This window comes from Polypterus senegalus, chromosome 6 (genome assembly GCF_016835505.1).
Source record: "Polypterus senegalus isolate Bchr_013 chromosome 6, ASM1683550v1, whole genome shotgun sequence".
In the NCBI taxonomy this organism is placed as follows: domain Eukaryota; kingdom Metazoa; phylum Chordata; class Cladistia; order Polypteriformes; family Polypteridae; genus Polypterus; species Polypterus senegalus.
Window position 1 is genome coordinate 63,636,827 of NC_053159.1, and position 22,869 is coordinate 63,659,695.

Consider the following 22,869-nt stretch of genomic DNA (forward strand, 5'->3'; position numbering starts at 1 on the left):
ACCCCGCCGAGGACCCAACAGAGCCCAGGGAACTAGATCCCACCAGGCAGCCACCGGGAGCGACCAGACAGATGCTTAGGGCAGGGGGAGGGTAGGCAAAGATGTAGTATTGCCAGATGTCCCAGGAGAGGGGAGAAGTCCAAAACCCCACCTGACATATACAGTCACACACAAACACAGTCATACACTCCCTCCCTCATGCTCTCACATACACATACAACCCAAGACTTACAAGGATGTACGCCAGACACCCATTCACACTCCCCACACACACCCTACTAACTCTGGTCCCGTGCTGCCGTACCTGAGGTACAGCCATTCCTGGACGCCAGAGTTAGCCCGTTCCGCAGGGGTAATAGTGAGCAGGCACCCCCGTCCAACGTAGAGCAAAGCAACCCACCACTCCAGACCACAGGCAGACGGCCAGCTCCCACTCCTAGCCTCCAGCCCCGGGCAGCTAACTGAGAACAGAGGTGTAATAAGACCTCTAGTCTCCCTCCGCCTGCTCTAATGTAGTGTTGGTGTGTGTTGATAAGGTGCTTTTTGTGGTTGGGGGATGCGGGCAGTGCCGCACCATGTGGCCTACACCAGCTGATGCCAACACACAGCCCCACCTCCCCCCCAAAACTCTCCATGACTAGGTGCAGTTTAAAATTGGAAGTGGACACCGGCACTCTGAGTGAGGCTGAAATTTCCTCCCACCGGATGCCGTTGAGTGTGCCCACTCCCAAGGCCCTAAGTGTGCATTTGTGTGGAATGTTTTTTGTGGAAGTGTTTAATGTGCAAATAAAATTGGGGTGTAGGCTGCCACAGGACTGCGGAAACGGGATCCATACCCGCACCCCCTGACTTACCCACACCCCAAGGCCCTATGTGCATGTTTGTGTGATGGTGTGAAGGAGCAGGAAGAGGGAAATGTCTGAGGATGGGGAGGAACGGCTGAGGGGCCTGAGCCCTCCAGGGAGACAGCTCCCCTACTGGCCCCAATAGGCACCTCCGTTCCCAAAATCCACCCGGGGCATGGAGGCCCCAGCCTATCTAGCCATGGCCCGAAGCAGCAGCGGAGTCTTTTTTTCTGTTGATCAATGTCACAAAAAACAAATTCACTCTGATTCAATATTGTAAAACAATAACATGTGAAAACGTCCAAGGGGTGAATACTTTTTATAGACACTGTATTTATAATATTGCCAATCAAGAACCTGCAGAGTTGAGAAACTTAGATGTTTTCAAATATAAGAAAGGTATGTGGCACTATTGGCAATCAGATAGGAAGAATTGTTGATGCCATACAAAGAAAACCCCAATAAAAGGGACATGAAGCTCAACAGACGAGAGAGTAGAGGCTTGGATTGCTCAAATGTCAAACAAACGAACCCAGAGCAGACTACCTACTCCCATTTAAGGTGACTCTGCATTTTAAAAGATTAAAAAAAAACAAAAAAAACACAACTTTGATTCTCCCAAAAGAGATCCAACAATTTGACTCCATATTTTCAGGAAGGAATACTGTGACTGTGCTAGCAGAAACCAGAGAAAGCTGCCTGAAAGGGTCATAAGCACCCTTTTGAACAAATGCAGCTGCAACAGAACAAAAAGGCAATAAGAGGCCAAAACTGATGTTTCTCCATAGTTTTGAGTATCCGCCGCAAAAACAGTCAGCATCTAAAGCTTGCAAAGAACCATAACCCCCTCCCAGCAACAACACCCTGTCTGCCCAAATTGCCCCGCAGTAAAATGACCCCTCATAACTGGCTGTGACCTCAGAAGTCTGCAGAAAAGATGGGCCCATCCCTCACCCGTGACACGAAACTGACACCTCTGCATTCCAGCCCACAGGCCACTCCTCCTTCTTAACACATAAAGCTCCTTTTGGTTTTTTCGTCTTTGCCTCACAAATGAAGTCAGTCAACAGAGCCAACTATTGGAGGTAGTGGGGGAGGAAACTCAGGCCTAGAGCAGATTGGGGATGAATTACGTCCCTGCTCTGCAAACCAATGCCCAAATGACTGGTAATGAAGCAATTATTGTCCAATAAAACACACCCCCAGTGACCACTGAAATTGTTTAAAGAAACATGGCACATAAAGAGCTATTGTTTCAGCCGTATTGATTTGTGTAATGCCGGCCACCTTAGCTCAAAGGCCTGTCATTATTACACTTTAGATGTGCTTTGTCTTTCACATGAGGGACTACATTCCAGCCAGCGGCCATTTCTAACCCCCACATCAACCACTGAAGTCACTTTGACTACTGGTTCCTTTTTTATATCTCTATAAAATTGTTGAGGATGTTTCGCTCGATGGTGTGGCCAAAGTGAAAAAGAGGAAGCCAGAAAAAATGACAAGAAAAGGCATTGGTTTGTTTCCGAAAAAAAATAGTAATGCTTGTGACAAGGTGCTGCCAGATGGATTCTATGTTTCCCTGACCTAAAAAGACTTTCCCATTTTTTCACTGCTTTCTTCTAACATGTATGGAACCATTTTTAGGATATGTACCTTGCTATTACCTAAAGGCTCAGTGCGTACCACTTGGAAGCCAAATATCAGTGGAAGGATCATTGAAGGGAAATGCAACACCAGCTCACTTGGTGCAGTAATTTATGACTTGTAGTGCCTCTGGAGAAAAGGCAACTCTGCCCTTTGAGCAAGAATTTGAACTTCACTTTGCCTTTGCAGATGGCTATTGCATCTCTCAGCAATGATAAGGTAAAGACAGAAACCCACAGGGAGCCTCCAAAGAAAAGAATATTTCCATATGCCAGCGTTAGTAGGAAAGAGCTTCCGGAGCTGGTAGGTGCAAAGTGTGTTCTCTAAATAGTAAGGGACAGAAAGAAAGAGAGGGGTCATGACAGATCATAAAGGACGTTAAAAGAATTTGTGCAGGATACCCAAGCCCAACGGGTATGAGATTCAGCAACACACTGAAGACTTCTTGTTAATAACTGAGGAGGTCAGAGAGCTGGGAAACCTCTGTAGATGGTTTTCTCCAGGGGATGCTGGAGACCACTGTTGACTAGCAGTCCAGGAGAACATTGACTTAATGGTTCACCCCAAGAACAGGTTAAAATGCTACTGTCTGCCATAACGCATCAGAATTTGGACTCCTGATGAGAGCTTGTGGCCAAAGCTTATTGGCACAGAGATAATAGAGAAAAGGGGGGACAATTTGAGAGAAAGAATGAGTGGTAAGCAGCACAGCTGAACTGTAGTATTCAGAGTTGTAAAACTGTAGAAGCCATTCCAGGTGAAAGAGCAAAGTCTGTCTTGGTCATAATGTGACTTCATGGTATAATATTTTGCATGTAATTACAGAATTTTACTCTGCCTTTGTTCATGTCTTTACTACTATTATAAACATGAAATAACTATAACAAACTACTTTTGCTAAATCAAGTTCTTTAAGATTGCACTTGGGGCACATACACACACAGGCAATTCAAAGCACCAGCTTGGGTTCAACCCTGGGTAAGGCAAGAGCTGGAATGAGAGATGGCATTAATCAGAATCAGAATTCACTCTACTGGCCAGATACACAAATGTGCCTTGATAGTATTGGCGCAACATGCAAGGACAACAGAGAATACAAATCATGAATTTAAAAAGATAAAATATGATGCAGGATATAAAGGTATACAAAACATAAAGAGATAAAACAGGATTTTAAAAGTCTAGGTAGTCTAGTGTGCAGATGTACAAAGATATTGAGTGGAAGGTCAGACTTAACCAGTCAGAATAACTGCACATGAAAAAAAACTGTTAAGGCGACATGTTGTTTTAGCTTTCATTGTACAAAGGCATTTGTTGGAGGGAGGTCTTTGGAGTAGGTGATGCCCTGCGTGAGTCAGATCAGCAATGATCTTTGCAGAATGTGTCCTTACCCTGGACTCATATAAAAGTTGAATATGTGGTAAGTTACAGCCCACAGTCTTTTCACAGATTCTGATGCTGTGCTGCAGACTGGCCTTTGCCTGAAGGTCAGAATGAATTCGATGATGGCTGTGTTGAACTGGTCCAGTATTGTTAGAGAAAGATATTGAATTTCTACAGCTGGTGAAAAAAGAACATTCTCTGATAGGCTTTGTTAATAATGTATACAATTTTATTGTTCCACTTAAGGTTTTGTGACAGCACAGTATCCTGAAACTTAAATGATTATGTCATCCCAATGGCTGAGTCATTTACAGCAGGTGATAGGTGATTGGGTGACTGTTTCCTAAAATCTATAATCACCTCATGAGTTTTTTAAATATTAAGGTCCAAATTATTATGGCTGCACCCCACTCTCAGACATTCCACCTCTTGTCCGTATATGTTTGAAATGAGGCCTAATATCGTTATGTCATCTGCAAACGTTGGTCAGACGAATCACCAGAGGTAACAGCCCTGTGGTGCCTCAGTACTAAGGGTTAATGCGACAGACATTTTTGTGCAAAACCACAGATACCGTTTCCTATCTGTAAAAGAGTTAGTGATCCACTGCCAAGTTGAATTGGGCGAGTTTCTTATCTACAAACTCTGAGATGATTGCACTGAAAGCAAAGCTAAAGTGGGGCAGAGCTAAGCATTGCTCATTGCGTGAGCGTCTAGGGCACCATGATAGCACTATCCCAATATTGTAATCCTGTTTGGAAGGTCAAGATCCTTAAAATGAGTATGCTGCTAATCCCACTATTTAAAATAAGGATTAACTGTTTGACTTATTGCACAGTGCACTGATGTTCACTGTCTGGCTTAATGAGTTTTTTCTTTAACTCAGCCATTTCATTTTTGAGTTTAGACTGTGCTAAGGCTGTGAGTGAGGCTAGCCAAGGCATTAAGCTAAAAACAGTCTCGATCTCCGTTCCTGACATTATTATATTATACAAGGGGTGTCTGATGGGAAGAGAGCCTACCTACGAAGGAGCAACATCAAGTATGTGAACTGTTTTTCTTAAGTAGACCAGGCTTTGTTTGTAATTCCTAAAAAACTTTCAACCAGGCAACTGTATCTCCTGCCTACTACTGCTGAAAAAGTCCTGAAAAGTCCTCTTTCATCACAGTGCTCCACCACACAAAGCCTACAGGACAGTGGAAACATTTCAAGAATGCAACTTCAGAATGTTGCCCCATCCTTCCTCATTTTCTAGATTTGGAACCCTCTGACTTTATTCTCTTTCCTGAGATGAAGAGACACCTGTGTGGTCATCATTTTCACTCAGATTATGCTGTTGGTGATGAGGTAGTGCAGTTGTGTGACTCACAAAAAGACTCATTTTCCCCCTTTTAATAGCAGTTAACAAATTTTGTAAACAACACTCACGGTATAGACAGCCTGCTTCGCCATTCAGCTGAGTCCACCCAGGGCAACACTTATAGATGGTCTGGTATTCCTGTCTGTACACCTGTCGGTAAGCAGTGTAATATGCAGTCCTAAAATGCAAAGCACAAAGATGATGTTACAGCTTCTGAAAAATGACTGAAAAATTACACATCTAGAATGCAATGAAACCGAGTTGTCAGTTTGTAGTGAGACACCCAAGCACTTGACTTCAGACAAATATATTGATTATAAATGCTGCTTAAACACTTCTTCAGCGTCACACTTTGTATACTACTACTGACTTTATCATGCTGTGACCTTAGACACACACTGGGACGGTTTGCAACAAAGTGTAAGGCAGCAAGGATGAGGGTTAGTGTTGGGTTTCTCAGCCAGAAAAGGGTTGAGTGGCATCTCCAAGTGAGGGAAGGGGTGCAGCCTCAAACAGAAGAGTTTAAGTATCTTGGGCTCTTGTTCACAAGTGAGGGAAACAGGTGATCAACAGGCAGACTGGAGGAGCAGTACCGGTCATTTGTTGTGAAGAGGGAGCTGAGCAGAAAGACAAAGCTCTCCAGTTATGGGTTGGTCTGAATTCTTATCCTTACCTATAGTGATCGAAAGAGCTAGATCATGGACACAAGTGGCAGAAATGACTTTCCATCACCGGGTGTCTGGGCTCAGCTTTAGTGACTGGGTGAAAGGTGCAAACATTCAGGTGGAGGTTAAAATAGAGCAGCTGCTCCTCTGTATCAAAAAGAGCCAGTTGAGGTGGTCCAGGCATCTGATTGGGATGTTTCTCTGGGGAGGTGTGCCAGGCATTTCCAACCAGGAAAAGACATCAGGGCAGACCCAGGACATGCTGTAGAGATAATATCTCCCAGTTAGTATCCCCCTGGAGGAGTTGGAGGTGGTGGAAGGGAAATGAAAGGTCTGGGCATCTTTGCTTAGACAGATCCTCCGCCTTTAAAACCCACAATAGGATAAGCATCAGAAAATGGATGGATGGATACTACTTCGGAATAGTATGAAGGTACTGATGAAAGAGTTAAGGGCTTTCTCACTGAAATCTCCAAGAGCCCACTCGCTCCCACATGCTCGCCCTCCCTGTATTTTGACACATCAAATCATCCCTTGTCTTTATTACATACTGTACAGATTATACGAGAGCCTTCAATTGAAACTCATCAAAGCAAGTATTAGCTCAGACAGCCGTGTCTTTGGAGGCCCAAGGCTCTACTTAATTGTGCTTCGACATCCCAGAAGGAGGTGTCGAGACGAGCCGGCAGACATGCCACTGCTCCATCAAGCCTACTGCCTAGGGGCAATCCAGTGAATTAACCTTTTTTTTCTTCTTATTCTTCTTGCAGGCTGGGAGGGGAAGCTGTTTTCACCCTTGGTGTAAAATCACAAAGATGCTGAGGTAACGCTTCTGACATACAAGTGAGAAAGAAGTACATCTGGGGCTTTTCATGAGCACAGGAAAAGAAAACGTTATAATCCTCCAATGTACACCAATATAACGAGTGGGCTGCAGGACTGTTCCCTCTTCCTTCTGTACACAGAAACCATGCAGCTTGTTCCACTTGAACAAAACTTTGAAAGTGCTAAATAATAACTGCCTAATGGGAGCAACGGCTATGTACTGATAAAGTGAAACCTTGAGGGAAATTCATTAATTCCCTTTTTGAAATCATTTATTACACTCAAGCCTAATGAGAGCCTGTAACGTATTTTGGAAAAATCAGAAGAAAGGCAGCAATCAACCCTGGACTGGACACAAGTCACCACAGGGACAATTTATAGTCTCCAATCTATAATGCATAACTTTGGGAAGAAGGTGAAAAATGAAAACCTAAGAAAGGACCCATTAGAAGAACAGATGGTGCCTGGGAACAAGCAAACATCTAATAAGAACATTTGGTTATTCTGAAAACAAATCTATGTAAGGAATCTGAAGTAATGCCATGTTCAGAAATTGTGATCAAATCAGCTCATTGTATGCATTTCTGAAGAAAACATAGCATTGCCATTCAGTAAGTGGAACAGAGGAAGTAATTCTTGGATTCAATGTGCTTCCATTAAACTGCAAGACCCCAAATATAATGCCAACGACCTGACAATGAACTTTTAGTTATGCTATTCAAACAAGGCATCTTCCTGCTCACTAAATCACTTACTTTAAATGTGGCATATGAAGTAAAAAATATTACATCTCAATACACAATGGCGGGGTCTGAAAGTTGAAAGCACACCTTAGGAGAACAACTTATTACTGTTATCATTACAGATTAATTAATTAAAGGCGGCTACAAAACACACTAGTGAGGGATCATCTGGAACATTATCTCTAGTTTTGGTCAGCAGCAATAATGAAAGTCCAGAGAAGAGTGACCAGGATGATTTTAAGACTATTAGGTATATAAGCTATTGTATGAGTAAAGGATGTTATAGGAGTTAAGACAGAAGTGTTTGAAATTATAAAGGAAATTACGATGGTTGATCCCAGTATTTACTTTAAAAGGAGTTCTTCTACACAAAGAAGACAAATGTTTTTCTTCAGACAACCACAGATACATACATTAAGTTAGTAAATAATATGACTTTAGGGATCTTCAGATCTTCACTTAATATTTTGCAGAAGTTAAGTGAATAGGGATTGACAAGCTATGCAGGGCTGAAAGGCATCCACTTATCAGAATAACTCTTCTTATGTTCTTACAAGCCTAAAATGGGCAACACGTAAAATCACATCAATTCTTAATTTCCATTAAAAGGAAAACCCTGGAGAAAAAACTAGCAGCCCTTTGTAATCTGACACCTGGATAATTCAAATCACTGGAGTAGTTTTGGTTTCAAATGCGTGGGGACACTGTGGCATCCCCATAGTGGGCTTATAGACACGATGTACTGTAAACATTTTTGAATGATTTCAAATGTGACTTTTTTGATTTTTAAAACATCTTCAGGTTCTTAGCTGCTTTATTCTGTGCAGCATACATCACCATTTCCAGTCGAGGTAAAAGAGACTTAGTGCTACCTGTTTTCAGTGCGCAATTGTGTTTCTTTTTTTGTGACCTGTTTGTTATTGCAGAATTGACCACCTGTGAAATTAGAAGGAAATCAACCCTAAAGACTAACTAGTAGTAATAAAAAGGAAACAAAACAAAACCCCCGTCTCAGCTCAACCCCATAAACAAAACAGTAAAAACAAAAGGCAACTTCCACCGCATCCAACTCTGACAAAAGATCTGTAATGTATACTACAACATGCTAAGCAACCCCACCAGTCCTGTAGGGTAAGAAAAAAAAAAATCAGAAGGTCCAGGAGTCCAATGGCCCTTGTCTAGTAAAACTCGTAATTATGCAAGGCTTTAGCAAACGCTTCATTAGTAGATGATACAGAGAGCCGGAGATTATAAAATGAAGTTAGCCAGTGAATTGGATTAACTAATTCAGGGGATTTCCATTTGGACTCTGACAATAATTTAGCAGCAATATCACCAAAAATAAAGGCCTTGTTTTGGAAAGAAGACACGCCAAGCGGAGATGTACCCAATGACATAAAGATGTGTTGTGATTGGGGGAAATTATACCTTAAAGATAAAAAATAACAACATATATCTAACCAAAAAAACAATAAACAGCGGAACAAGACCAAAAGATATGCATAAAAGTGCCCAGTGCAATGTGTTTCAATTCTTTGCTTAGAAAGCTTGGTATAAAATATTTCCTTTTTTCAATTGTAGGTTATACGATGAATATGGATGCTACTTTTCAGGTAAGTAAAACATTTTTTTCAGATTTTCAATGTTTTAACCCAATTTTTATTTCCAAAATCTAAGGGGGCATAGTCCATTTAAATAAATGAAAACAGGAAAAGGCTTCTCAATCAATTAAATGTACAATTGTGGCTTACCAAGAATCAAATCTGAATAGCCATGTAGTGTATTTATGAGTCTATACAGGGAAACAAATGAAGAACATCAGCAAAAATATCTGTCTTGGAAAAGTAGATGGTGCTTAAGGCTAGTAAAATATGAACACACCTGTACACTATGAGGTGTAGCCATCCTGAAGCTTGGGTTGTAAAATAAAATTCAGCAGTATCAGGCATTGCTCCTATTTATACCTTTTAGTCGTAAGGTTATGACACTCTTAAAACTCAAGGTGCCAGTGTGGTCCTTCAAAGCGATGCCATAAGGAAACCATTTTTGGTTCCAAACAGAACTACCTACATGAAAATTTCAGAAAGAACCTTTTATTTAGATCCATAGCAGGTTACATAATAACTATGAATAGATGATAATGTCATGATGTGAGGTCGGTGGCAGTGTACATTTTTTAAAGAAAAAACAGTGCAGTTAAGCTCGACGAGTGGGGCACGTGTGTTGTAGCATGGCAGAGTGGCTTTGGGGTGTTGATGAGGCAGTTGGTATATTGTGCATTTACGTGCAGACATGCATGGTCTTGACAATTGCCTCATTACTACCTGCACTCGCCAACAGAGCAGTACATGGGGAGGAAGGGAGAACAGTGGAGGACATTTAGAAGACAAAAACACCGAGGCAAAGTCAGGAGAGCAAGTAGGCGCGGAGGAGGAGAGGAGGCAGTGTGGTCAGGCCCATGCATGGGTGAATAGTTAATAACACTCTGAGAGGACATTACCAGGGAGTGTGGACAGAGTGTCAGTCAGGAGGAGGCGATCGCAACTGTGGGAGATGAGCTCGGGAGACAGAATGCAATTCGTGCTGACTTGCAAAGAAGCCTAAACCTGATGCCATGGAATCTTTTGAACTGACATTTGAAAGTAATTATTCATTGTTTTATATCCAAAATAGCAATTTTTTTAATTGGATTATTTATTGACATTATTTATTATCTGCACTTGACTTTATTATTTCAACTTAGCTTAATAAACATGCACTTTGCACTTGTAACGTAATCTGGTTGTTGTGGTGTTGTCGCTCTTTCGCTACTGTGCCCATCTCAGTTACAAACTACCTGGGTGTCTGTCCTGTGTACAGTTTGATGATGGATGTGCCACCCGGACATTGACCCCTGACAGATTTCTGAAATACCAATTTGTTCCTGATTTTTTATGGACTCTTGCTGCTTATAACAACAAAAGCTTCCAGAAATGTTTCTGCCTTACCCATTCCAAGGACATTTCACCAATTCATTATATTAATTTCTTATCCCTTTTGCCAACATTTGCTGTTGCCGAGACTTCCACCCAATCCTGACCTGAGCTGATTGTTACTTATTTTGAAATTTGTTGGCAGCACTGAAGGTGGTTTTCTTTATTTCTAGTATCCAGTTTTTAAGTGAATACATTTGCAGATTTAACCAAATCCTAAGAACTGCTGCTATCATAACACTTCAAGCAGCCAAAGCAGCATGGCACTGACCAGAAGCACTCAATTAACCTCTTGTTCGTTTTAAATGGAACATAACAAAAGTTAAAATTGAAATCCTCAAATCCTGCCAACGCCATGCTATCATGACCGCAGTCTGTGCCAGTGACCACTATGGTCGACCACACAAGCAGAAACGGGGTTGTGCTTCATAGTCCATTTCACAGGCTGCTCTCTGAGCAGCCAGCTCTTCAAATTTTTTTTTTTTGTTTTTTATCTTGGCTTAAAGTTTTGCTTTAATCATCGACTATCTTGGAGAATGTTGTTCATTTCCATCACATGGGATTTTTTCATCCAGGTGACACTGGCAGACTTTAATAACACGTTTCTGGTAAGCTAATCCATTTCCTGCATATGCATACATCAACTTTCTCTTTAATTTCACAGCTCAGCGACCAGAATTTCATGCTCTTCAAAGGCAACAGGCTGCCAGGCCTCTTCAGCCCGTTGCTTATTTGCAGCCTGCATTGAATGAAACGGAAGTAGAGGCTCAGGGGCATAAAGTCGTATAGCAGAGCTTTAATGGAGCTGTTACTGAGCCCTTGGCCATCTCTCAAAAAACGGTAGACCTCTAACTCAGGGCAAAACTGTAAAAGGAATTTGACATCTTTTCCAAATTGACATTCCAGAACTGAGTCATTTCAGACAACTGCTGGCTCAAAGTGGCTGGCTCTGACAAACGTCTTCCAAGATGCTCTGCTCCCACACATTTCACCCTGGCGTCCCACGTTCTTTAGTAAAGAGGACGTGTGGTAAAGAGTCACAAGAGCAGCCTTCACTCCTAAAGCACTTACCTCCTCTCATAGCCAACACACCACAGTTGCCCTGTGCAGCCTTGCTTCCACACTTTCACCATGCGTGTGAAAGCTTGCACACAAGGCTTCATGTGTCCCACAACATTCAGCTGCTTCTCTGCACAGACATTGGGCCTATAAAGAGAAAAGGGGCAAAATTAGCACTCATATAGTAGCCGCATCAAAGTTTCCCTCCCAAATATCATAAAGAATGTACACTTTTAAAGAAGCAAGTCATCATAAGAAATGAGCGAACCTGAGGTATTCATAGATGCAGGTCACAAATGCAATCAGGAGAGAACATGAAGCAGTGAGCCCTGCAGGTCACAGAGCTCAGCCACCACAGGCAGGTCAGGATTTGCTGGCTTACAAAATCCTTTCTATGCAAAGCTACTTTAGGCACTCATGTGGCAGGGAAAAACGGGGGGCACCCCTCTAATGAGTTTCTGATTTTTTTCCCAAGTTATATAATTACTGTCTATACCAGTGTTTCGCAAACTTGGTCCTGGGGACCCCCTGTGGCTGCAGGTTTTTTGTTCCAACCAGATTCCTAATCAGTGACAACACCTGATAACACTGATCTCATTTAACTATCTGGTATTATTTTTCTCTTATTCTACATCCAGAAAAGCACAGCAGCATGATTTTTATATTTATAAGACATTTAGAAATATTTCTGCTTTTGCTATAGATTTAAATGCTTAACTCTCCTTTTTTGATTTCATTATATTTTATGCTTTCTCTGTGCAGTTTCCCCCTTTGTTGTATCTTATTAATGACAATTAAAAATGAGCAGAGCTCATAGGCTGCACCTACTTTACCATCAGACCCACTAATTAGTAAATAATGGATTAATTAAACAATTAGAACACCTAGAAAAATGAAATAAAAATCAAGATGAAAATATTGTTAAAAAGAAAAAAAAAATACATTATTCTCATATAACTGCTTGGTACATTTTAATTATTTTTTTAAACAAACTTAGTTTTCTAATTTCTATATTGTTCCCAAAACTCAGAACCTGGGAAATAAACCGTTCACTTAACTCCCCATGAGTTTAATTAAAAACAGAAGCTGGTTGGAACAAAAACCTGCAGCCACAGTGGGTCCCCAAGGACTGAGTTTAGGAAGCACTAGTCTATACCATATTTGATTTATTTTCTACACTTTAGTTGATTTTGTCAGGTTATTTGAAGGACAGCATGGTGGCACAGCATGTAGCTTTATCTTCTAAAACTACTTAGTTCTCCTCTTCAATTCCAATCTATGTGAAGTCTGCATCTTCTCACTGTATTCATACTGGCATCGTCTAGACCTTCTGTTTCCTCTCAAAGACATGACTGACAACTCTAAGTTGTCTCAAAATTGTGTGTATGAGCATGTCCTGAATCCCACCCAGTGGTAGATCCTGCCTAGAGCTGATACAAGTGATGTTGCCTTTAGCCACCCTTGATCCAACAATGGGCAGTAAAAGGAAATATGAGCAGATGCTGATCATAGTGTACAGTGCAAGTACAGCCACCAATAGCACAGGTGTTTGCATTCTCAGGTCCTTGGCATTTCCTGGGCAAACATTTTTGGTTTCATTACATTGTCTATGAGCAGGTTCAAATGCACCATCCAGCCATTATCCCTGTGGAGCATACACATTCTCTCTGTGTCTGTGTTAGTTTTCCTTCCAGGTATTCCCTTCTTCCTCACATATCCTTAAAGATTAATTGGGCAAAATTAACAGGTATAAAAAAATTAAAATGAAAATGGGTGATATGTGTAGGTATAGCAATGGACTAGCATCTCATGCAGGGCTGTTTCCTGCCTTGTATCAATCTGTGCCAGGATAGACTTCACCTCTACTGACCCTATATTGAATTTAACTCGGTTTATATAAAAAAAACATAAGAAATTTGACAAAGAAGACTAAACCATTCAATTCATCAGACCTGTTTGGTTGGATAATTGTTTGTTGGAGAGAATTGTTATGTTATATTGCATAGCATAGATATAAATCTTAACAAGTAAGTGAACTAAAATAAACCAAAAAAGTGTGTCAGCAGTAACATTCAGCTTCTAATAAAGACATTGGTTAAAATAAAAACCTGCAGCCACTGTAGCCGTCCATGAACTATTCTAGACGATCAGTATGGCGCACAGGTAAAATGGTAAGTTAAGCAACCATTCACCACCCCCTCTCTTGTAGATCACTGTGTGACCCTAAGCAAGTGCTTATATGTAAATAATTGTACAATATACCATTCAGCCACAAAATTAGAACCACTGACAGATGAAGTGATCAACACCGATTATCTTTTTACAATGAAACCTGGAATATTTTAGACTGCAAGAGAACAGTCAGTTCCAGTAGAGGATGTATTAGAAGCAGGAAAAATGAGCAAGTGTAAACATCTGAGTGACTTTGATGAGGGCCAAATTGTGACATCTGGATCAAAGCATCTCCAAAATGGCAGGTCTTGTGGGATGTCCCTGGCATGTAGTGGTTAGTATCTGTCAAATGTGGTCCAAGAAAGGAGAATCAGCAACAGGGTCATGGGTACTCAAGGCTCACAGAAGAGCTACGGTGCACATATTAAATGAAATATGTAATGCTGGCCATTAGAGCTGTCTGAACACAAAGTGCATTACAGCTTGCAGCATATGGAGCTGCATAGCCATAGACTGGTCAGAATGCCCATACTGACTCCTGTCCACCACTGAAAGTACCTATAATGCGCAAGTGAACATCAAAACAGGACCATGAAGCAACGGAAGAAGCAGACCTGGTCTAATGAATCACAGGGCAACTAGAAGATGATCAAACTTGACTATAGAGGAAATAAAACACAACACAATGTCATCATTATCAAGCCTTGAGGGGTGAGAATGGGAGCCTGACGTCTCCACCCCTGTCTCCCCCTGAGACAGCATCCCACTGAAACCTAACCCAATATTTACCATAGAACTGATGCTTCAGCATGTATGTTTTCCAAATTCGCAGAGTTTTTCAGAAACATAATTCCAACAGGTAAGGAGAATTGGCTGTATATACAAGTACACTATTGCCAATATCTACAAAAAAAAAACACCTAATGTTTAACTGTAGCCTGACATGAATTTTTGGTACTGCTGCTTACATCTAAATCAAGGTATGTCCAGCTTAATCATCACCTGCAACAGTTTTAGACTTGCTATAAAGCACATAATGTGACACAATAAACTGCTCAATGCTGGTAACCTTTTATTTATGTGATTCTGTGCTACCTCTATACTTCTGTTATGTGGATAATGATTCTACTCATGTTATATGTTTTGTAATGCTACATTTACATTTAATTTCTATTATTTTATAAAAAATTACACCTTGCCAGTAAGCAGGATGGTTATTGGCTACACATCTTTGTCAATGCATTTTTGTTGTTCCACCCTGAATTCCACTTCTGCTTTGACACTTTCTCAGCAGTCTTTAGGTATCAAGTTCAAAATACTGGGATACTTATCAGTGGTGCTGAAGGATAAAGTTGGAGTCAGAGACTTTTAAAATGTATCTACATCTTTACTCTTTAAAAGTAAGAATTTGTTCACATTACTATATAACTATGTGTATCTTAAAAAACAATTTTAATGTGAATTAATGTCTATGAATAAATGCACTAAATCAGAATCCTTCACTAAAGTAATACAACACTGCTTAGAAAGACAGCAAACACAAGAAACTAAAAGAAATGAGCGGGAAATAACTATTTGAAATGTAACGTAATTGAAATACTAAATAGTTGAATATAATAAAAGATGTCATACTTCAAGTAGTCATTTCCTTCTTATTCCATTAGATGTTATGAAAATAAATGCATACGCACATTTACTTTATAACTGCAATAGAGGTACACAATTCACAGTATTTTTGTGTTGATTTTTAACATGTTGTAGCAGTCTGGTGCTGCTCAGATTCACACCGTCGATGGGAAGGGGATTTATTTATTTTTTCGGTGGGGATCCCAGGAATGCACCCAGCCTTGGCCTGACCCACACACACTCACAGACAGGGACACGAAACAAACACATGAATAAATAATATAACAAATGGAAAAATCAAATACAAAAAACAAAAATCAGACTACCCTTCCCTTCCCCTTCAGCGATACAATTTTAACACAAATATCAACCACAACAACAAACACTCATGTCCTTATACAGTTCCAATGCGTCAGAAACGGATGAAATGGTATGGTGTAAAGTTGACGATGATGATCCAGGGAATGGCTTCCGTAATAAATTAATTAAACAGTCCTACCAATAGTCCCAAGTGGCAAGGGGTGAGATTTGCCGGAGTGCTCCCTCTGAAGACGCACGACAACTAATCCACCACTATTCACGCGACAGCTGGGCATGAGACAGTCCATTTGTCCTAGCAGGAAACAATCCAGGGTACAAATGACTTTACAGTGGTTACGTCAGACAGGACACATGGGTTACACAGAAACACAGATCTCTCTTGCTGCCTCGCCAGCCCTTTTTCAAGTTTCCTGCTGGCCCTTCTTGTCACCAGTAGTCCCTGTGCCCGTTTTAGACATCCAATGAGGGCAATCCCATTTGGGGCTGCTGAGAAATGGAGTCATTCCAGCGGTAGCACTGCTACACATGTACTATGTTACTAGCTTTTAAATAAAAACTCCACTATATGAGTTGAAGTGCCTGTGCTCAGATATCAGCCTGGGCTGCAGAAGGCAGTGCTGCTGCCATACGGATCCAGTGTCCTGGGTTCCAGTTCCAGTCCCACACCATGTTGTGTTGTCCATGTGGACTCAGCATGGGTTTTCCTCCAAAGACTTTGCTTTTACTCCCAAGGGTGTTAGTTTAACTGGTTATTCTTGATCGACCCAATGTGGGCATGGGTGTGAATGTGCACTGCACTGGGCTGACACCCCTACTAGGGTTACTTCTTGCTTTGTATCCAATGCCTCTAGAATATACCCTAGCTTCCTGCAACCCTGAAATGAATTATAGAAATGTAATATTTTAATTTTAGGCACAGTCATGTGGTGGATTTTAGATGTTTTCCTCAGGTCAGAATGAAATTTCCCCAAGAATTCCTTTTCCCATCCATATCACTAAGGAGAGCAAGCAAAACTAAATGGTGGACCTAAATTTCATTAGGACAGACTTTGCCTCCTACAACATTAAAATTGTATCAAATACGCACAGCAAATAGATGGATGGTTTTGAATCATGAATTCATGATTGTTTGAACTGAATTAAATGTTTTCTGGTTGGAACATTTAAACTTTGTTACATGAGATAGCAAATGTTCACACTGACTGTTTACCTGGCAATATTTTCTCCTCAGATCAGTATTGATACAAATAAAAGAAGCAGGTGGAGCAAAAGAGTAAAGAGGAGTTGTTTCGTTTGGGGTTTTAATAGAAACACATCTGCTCTGCCAAGCCAAAGTTTCTAATGCACCTGTATTGGAAATGCTGGAGTGATGACCACAGCTGCTGGAGATCGAGGCCACTGAAAGAGTCACTTTGTTAAACTGTTTCCATAGAAACAAGACAAGTAAACAGCAGTCGGTGAGAATATTTGGGATGCTTCAACTTAAAGTATAAGAAAGAAGGAAAAGAAACAACAGCAGTGCAGCTGCAAGGACTGGACAGCAAACCACTAGGGGGAAAACAGCAGACATAATAAAGGCAGAGAAAAAGACATGGGGGAAGAAGGAGTGTGTGAAAAAGGAGAAGAAAGGTCAAAGGAGGGAAGATGAGAAAAGGAAGAGGCAAGAAAAAAGACAGAGAGAGAGACTAGAAAAATGGAGCAAAAGTATTAGGCAAGAACAATATGGAGAAAATAAGTAAAACAAAAGAAAAGCATGAATGTGAAAGAGAAATGGGAGGAGCCACTTAAAGTGTGTGTGTGTAGTGTGAGGGTGAACTGCACTGAACGCAACTGGCTGAATTGTACAGACTGCACACTGGTAAGCATTTTGAAATGAACAAGGATCCTGAGGAGTTACATGACATGCTTTAGAAAGACTTCACCAGCTGCACTGTCTGGGCTTTCTTTAAACATTTTCAAATTGCACCACCAGAGTTGAAAATGTCTGCTTCAGGCAAAGTAAATACAAAAAACTTACAATGTTTTAATGATGATGGGCATAAAAAAAGAAAGAGCATGAAAATAATGAGGTAGCCTTTCAAGACAAAGGCAGGACCCATCACTTAGCATAAAAATGTATCATATGCTTTGAAAAATATTATATTATTTCAGTTAAAGGCAAATTGATATCTTCAGTACCTTGAAATAGCAAAACAACTGACCAGCCTCTTTGGGGCAAAGTTTATATCAGAGTACTTTCAGGCTAAAACATTTTACAAGGGTGGATGCTCCTAATTGTGGGAAAATGAAGCAATTTATCAGACATAAACACTTCTTGCAAAATGTAGATAGATAGATAGATAGATAGATAGATAGATAGATAGATAGATAGATAGATAGATAGATAGATAGATAGATAGATGAGTGAAGCACACAAAACAATGCCTACAGGCCTGGAAGTTTTATTTCCCCACAGTGGAGGTTAATGACAGGTCATCATTATGTCCATTAAGTACATTTTCCTAACTTGGTTTAGATCCACTAGATTCTTTATACATCCATATAAATACAAATAAATATAAAATAATGCTGAATAATCATATTGATAAGATGGCATGGGATTTCTATCCTGATGGTAAAAAAACTCTTCTAGGAAGAAAATGCCCCCATGTACTGGGCAGAACTGAGCAATGAATGTTGTGAATGACAGCAATGTAAACTATATACCATAGCTATTTCACCATCAGATTTCAACTCACATAAGCAATTATGAGATTGGTCTGTGGTTTCTTAAGACTACATTTTCCACCCCCACCGTCACAACAGCAAGTCATGGAATTTATCAGGGAAGGGTGGTTTTGCACCCCTGTAGTACAGCTCCTGCAGAATGTATGCAAATAAGCATTGAAGCTGTTGCAACAGGTCATGGTGAGGAATCAAACTGCTAAGACAATTTACATACGCATGCATTTTTGATTTACTTTGTCAGTTATCTTTACAAACATAGAACTAAGTACAGTATGTATGCAGAAACTATCTACATTCTTATACTCTAAACATTCCACAGCTTTTACGGGGAAAGATATGGAGGTTTCACTGTGACACATTTCTGTTTTTGTTTTTCCTATCGTCACAAAGTAATGACCTGGAAGAAGAACAGCAACACCACTGATAACTCAACTACTGCTCTGCTTCTTTCAGACCACCAAGGCTTAGGAGCAACATGTGTTCAGCTGAAAGCCAAAGCTGAACATGACACACATGTTGTCTCACACACTTTTTGAACATTCAGATAAATGTTGCAGTGGAGTGACAGGTCAGATTCAGTACTGCATAGCAGAGACGGAGGTCCTCAAGCCATACTCCCCATCAAGAACTGCTTGGTAAGTGCAATATATAATACTCCAGGGTGTAGTGTATGTGATGTAAGACAAATACTAAAGTTAGGGCAGTAGGTGTAGAAAGAGCAACAGAAACAAAAAAGGTCATAAATAATTAAATTGGTGATGAAAATTAGTTAAATGAGGCTAAAGCTCAAACTACTGCTAAGTCAAAGACAGAACAGTTAATCAATCACAAAATATTAAATTAAAATTCAAACTTAAGATGAAACAAAGCAGAATGTTCATAACCTAAAAAGCAACTCTTTCCTAAGTAATCACTATTCAAAGAGTTGTTTTTATAAGAGGGTCTAGCTGTGTTCTTGGATGTTCTGAATACTGTGCTGTCACCATAAACACTGCCAGAATCGATGGACAACAAAGCCATTCTCACATGACCACCAACAAGCATGGCAATAAACACGGCCAAGGCCATTAAAGGTCACTGGATAAGGACTGGATGTGACTGACTGAATGGATTAACAAAAACAAAAATGACACTGCAATAATGTTAAAATGGTCTGAATTAGCATATGCCACCCTAATTTGGTGTATTCATAAGAAATGTAAAGATTTACCTCACAGGTAAAAAATACATAATAAACAAGAATAGTTGCATCAAATTTTGAAATATTAAAATGTGTACTTCAATATAAAGGTTTAAAGTCTAAATATTCTCGATTGTAAAAGAAGTTTGACCTGACCGAGGTCCATAGAGAGCTAGATACCTAGTAAAAGATCAAAAATCAAAAATAATATCAAATTCAAAAGAATCAAATATCAAAACTGTTATCATATTCGTGATCAGCAACCTCAAAACAACATAAAATGACACTCCACATGCCTGTATTATGTAGATCACCACTTTTTAACTTTGACACTTCATATCCCATTGGTGATGAACCCCAGAGTTCGCAGATGTAGTATACACAACTTAGTCCTTCTGATTATTTTTGCTGAAGACACTTATTGGTTTACTCTTTATCATAAAAGTGTGATTTCCTGCACAAAATATAGTCCAAAAATAGCCTAAAAATGTGTTTTCATATTTAAAGGGCCAAAAATAGAAGGGAACTCCCAACAGCCTGATGTCTTGCAAAATTAGACATCAAGATGATTAAAATGGTATATCAGGGAAGTTTTCACGTACTGGTAAGTTAGGAGACACTGGACAAAAAAACTGATTTTAAAGCATACACGAATAACTCTTATGAACACAAAAACATAACATTTTAATTTCACAATAGTAAAAAATAAACAACATAAACAAAACATTTCAGAATTTTACATATACATATTATATACATACAGTACATATACATACATATATATATATATATACACTAGCTGTCCCCCGCAGTTCTGCCCACAAAGTAATGAAACAGGACAAACTTTAAAAATCATAAAAAAAGAAAAAAATGTAAATTTTCGGGCAAGTAGATGGTAGGTACGCTCCAATGTCAAACGTTGGCTCTCTATTTGATCATGTTTAGCTCTGACGGGGAGAGCGTCCTCCACATGGGGAGAAAAGCACGTGGACGTGATATCTCTGCCAACCAGCAGGGCCCTGCCCGCTTCACCCTCCCCTCAGCACGCTACCTCTCTGTTGGACTTGTGTGAATAAATCCGTACTGCAAGTGAACTATGATATTTAGCGTGATGAGAGAAGTCGCAAAATTAAACGGAAAGTTCAAGCAAATTATGGAAAAAAAGCAGATTAGTACATAAGTAGTTCTCTCGTGAAAAGTGGATAGACATACAGAGAGACGTTTGATTTTACACATATATATGTACTAGCAGAATACCCGCGCTTTGCAGTGGAGAAGTAGTGTGTTGAAGTAATGAAAAAGAAAAGGAAACATTTTGAAAATAACGTAACATGATTGTCAATGTAATTGTGTTGTCATTGTCATGAGTGTTGCTGGCATATATATATATATATATATATATATATATATATATATATATATACATATACACATATATATATATATACACACACACATACACATATATACATATATACATATATACATATATACTGTATATACACATATATATACAAATCTACATATATATATTAGGGGTGGGACTCGATTAAAAAAATGTATCTAATTAATTAGAGGCTGTGTAATAATTAATCTTGATTAATCGTATGTAATCACACATGAAAATTTGCCCCAAATCGCAAATTTTTGTTTTTAATTTAAAAGGGTTTTAGTGGGCGACAGAATCAAATAATAGACATGGACATGAATATTGTAAACTCAAGCTGTTTTAATTTCTGAAAAAAAAAATGCTTTTACACTGCATTTCAATGCAAAACAGAAACAAAAATATCATCCCTGGCTAAAGTTGGGCAGACTTAAAAATAAAGTGGTATTTTAATTACTTTAAGTACATTTTCAGAATGGTATTGTCTTTAAATAATAATAACCAAAATTTAAACATAAAGTGCAGTTTTTCTTCTTAAAAAAATAAGTCAGAAACATAAAAGGTAATTTGATCATCTTAATCTTTAAACTCTGAGTAACCTTAGACAAAATTATTTTGTACATTAGGCTAAAACAGTGTGATCATTGAACATTTTGTAATTAGAATTACTAACTGTCACAGAAGTCCAATGATCCCCAATAAGAGCCACAAAGTCCGCTTTATGTAATGCATCTAATTTTGCTTGCTTTTCAGTGTGCACAAAACCATGCTTTTATCAAGGCTTTCGTCGGGTAGTCTTTTGAAATGAAATTTTCCTCCGATCAGTCGTAGGAACACGCTTTATTCCAATTCTAACATTTTTGTAGCTCTGGTGTGTGCATCAATCTAATCGATGTACCAGGAAATCATGCATTGACACAAGTTCCCCTTTGCTTGGAATTGAAAGTGTGATTAAATGCGTTATTTTTTTTAACGCGTTATGGAGTACATGCATCGAAGCTTCTCAGCTGTGCTTGTGCTAAGAAAAGGAAACATTTTAAAAATAACGTAACATGATTCTGCGTTAGCCGCATATTTTTTCATACGTCTCAAACCAAGGGGATGCGAGGGTAAAATGAATCGGGAAGCGCGTACATACTCAGTGCACCCCTCTCGGGAATTGAACCTCGGATGTTGGTGCCAAAGGCGAAGCCTCTACAATTGCGCCACGGCATGTGGCTTGTCTATTTGAGAGTATGTAGATCGGGATGTGTATATATATATATATATATATATATATATATATATATATATATATATATATATATATATATATATATATATATATATATATATATATATATATATACCCGTATCGCAGCGAGAAGTACTGTGTTAAAGAAGTTATGAAAAAGAAAAGGGAACATTTTAAAAATAACGTAACATGATTGTCAATATACAGTAATTGTTTTGTGAGTGTTATTGAGTGTTGCTGTCATCAAGGATTTGATTATCATTATTTCTTTCAATCAGGTTCGTATTTGTAGGATGTGTTGTGTTCAAGTTTACATTCCGTGTTTGTCAATCGTTGTAAAGATAAGAGGTTTCATTCATCGATTCGTTTCTTACTGCATTAATAAACAGCTCGTCTTCTTCTTTATCTGAGACCTGACACACTGCATGCACGGGTTTTTTTTTATACTGTCTTCCTTTAGCGGGACATTGACTTTTTCCACCGTGTGCTTTGTTTCCGCAGTAGCTGCACTTATGAATATGATTGTATGTATCAGACACTTCATAATTTTTTGCTGCCTTCTCAATTGTGTAATTCGGTTTTTGTTCAGCACTCTTTGGAACTGTTGCTTTTTGTCTGCGCACTGCGTCAGTTCCCATGAGCCACTCGGTGTACATGCATCGAAGTTTCCCAACTGTGCTGGTGCTATGTCATGCTATGTCCAGGGCTGTATTTAATGTTAGCTA

The 22,869-nt window shown here is 39.5% G+C and overlaps 1 protein-coding gene across 1 annotated transcript in view; it reads right to left on the bottom strand.

Moving 5' to 3' along the window:
* The window catches only part of megf6b (multiple EGF-like-domains 6b), a 204,634-nt gene that overhangs the window by 166,629 nt on the left and 15,136 nt on the right, over positions 1-22,869 (bottom strand). The window contains exons 2-3 of the mRNA XM_039756130.1: positions 11,510-11,644; positions 5,302-5,411 (exon numbers count right to left, since the gene is read on the bottom strand). Of these exons, the coding sequence (XP_039612064.1) occupies positions 5,302-5,411; positions 11,510-11,644 (245 nt within the window). The remainder of the gene's footprint in view (positions 1-5,301; positions 5,412-11,509; positions 11,645-22,869) is intronic.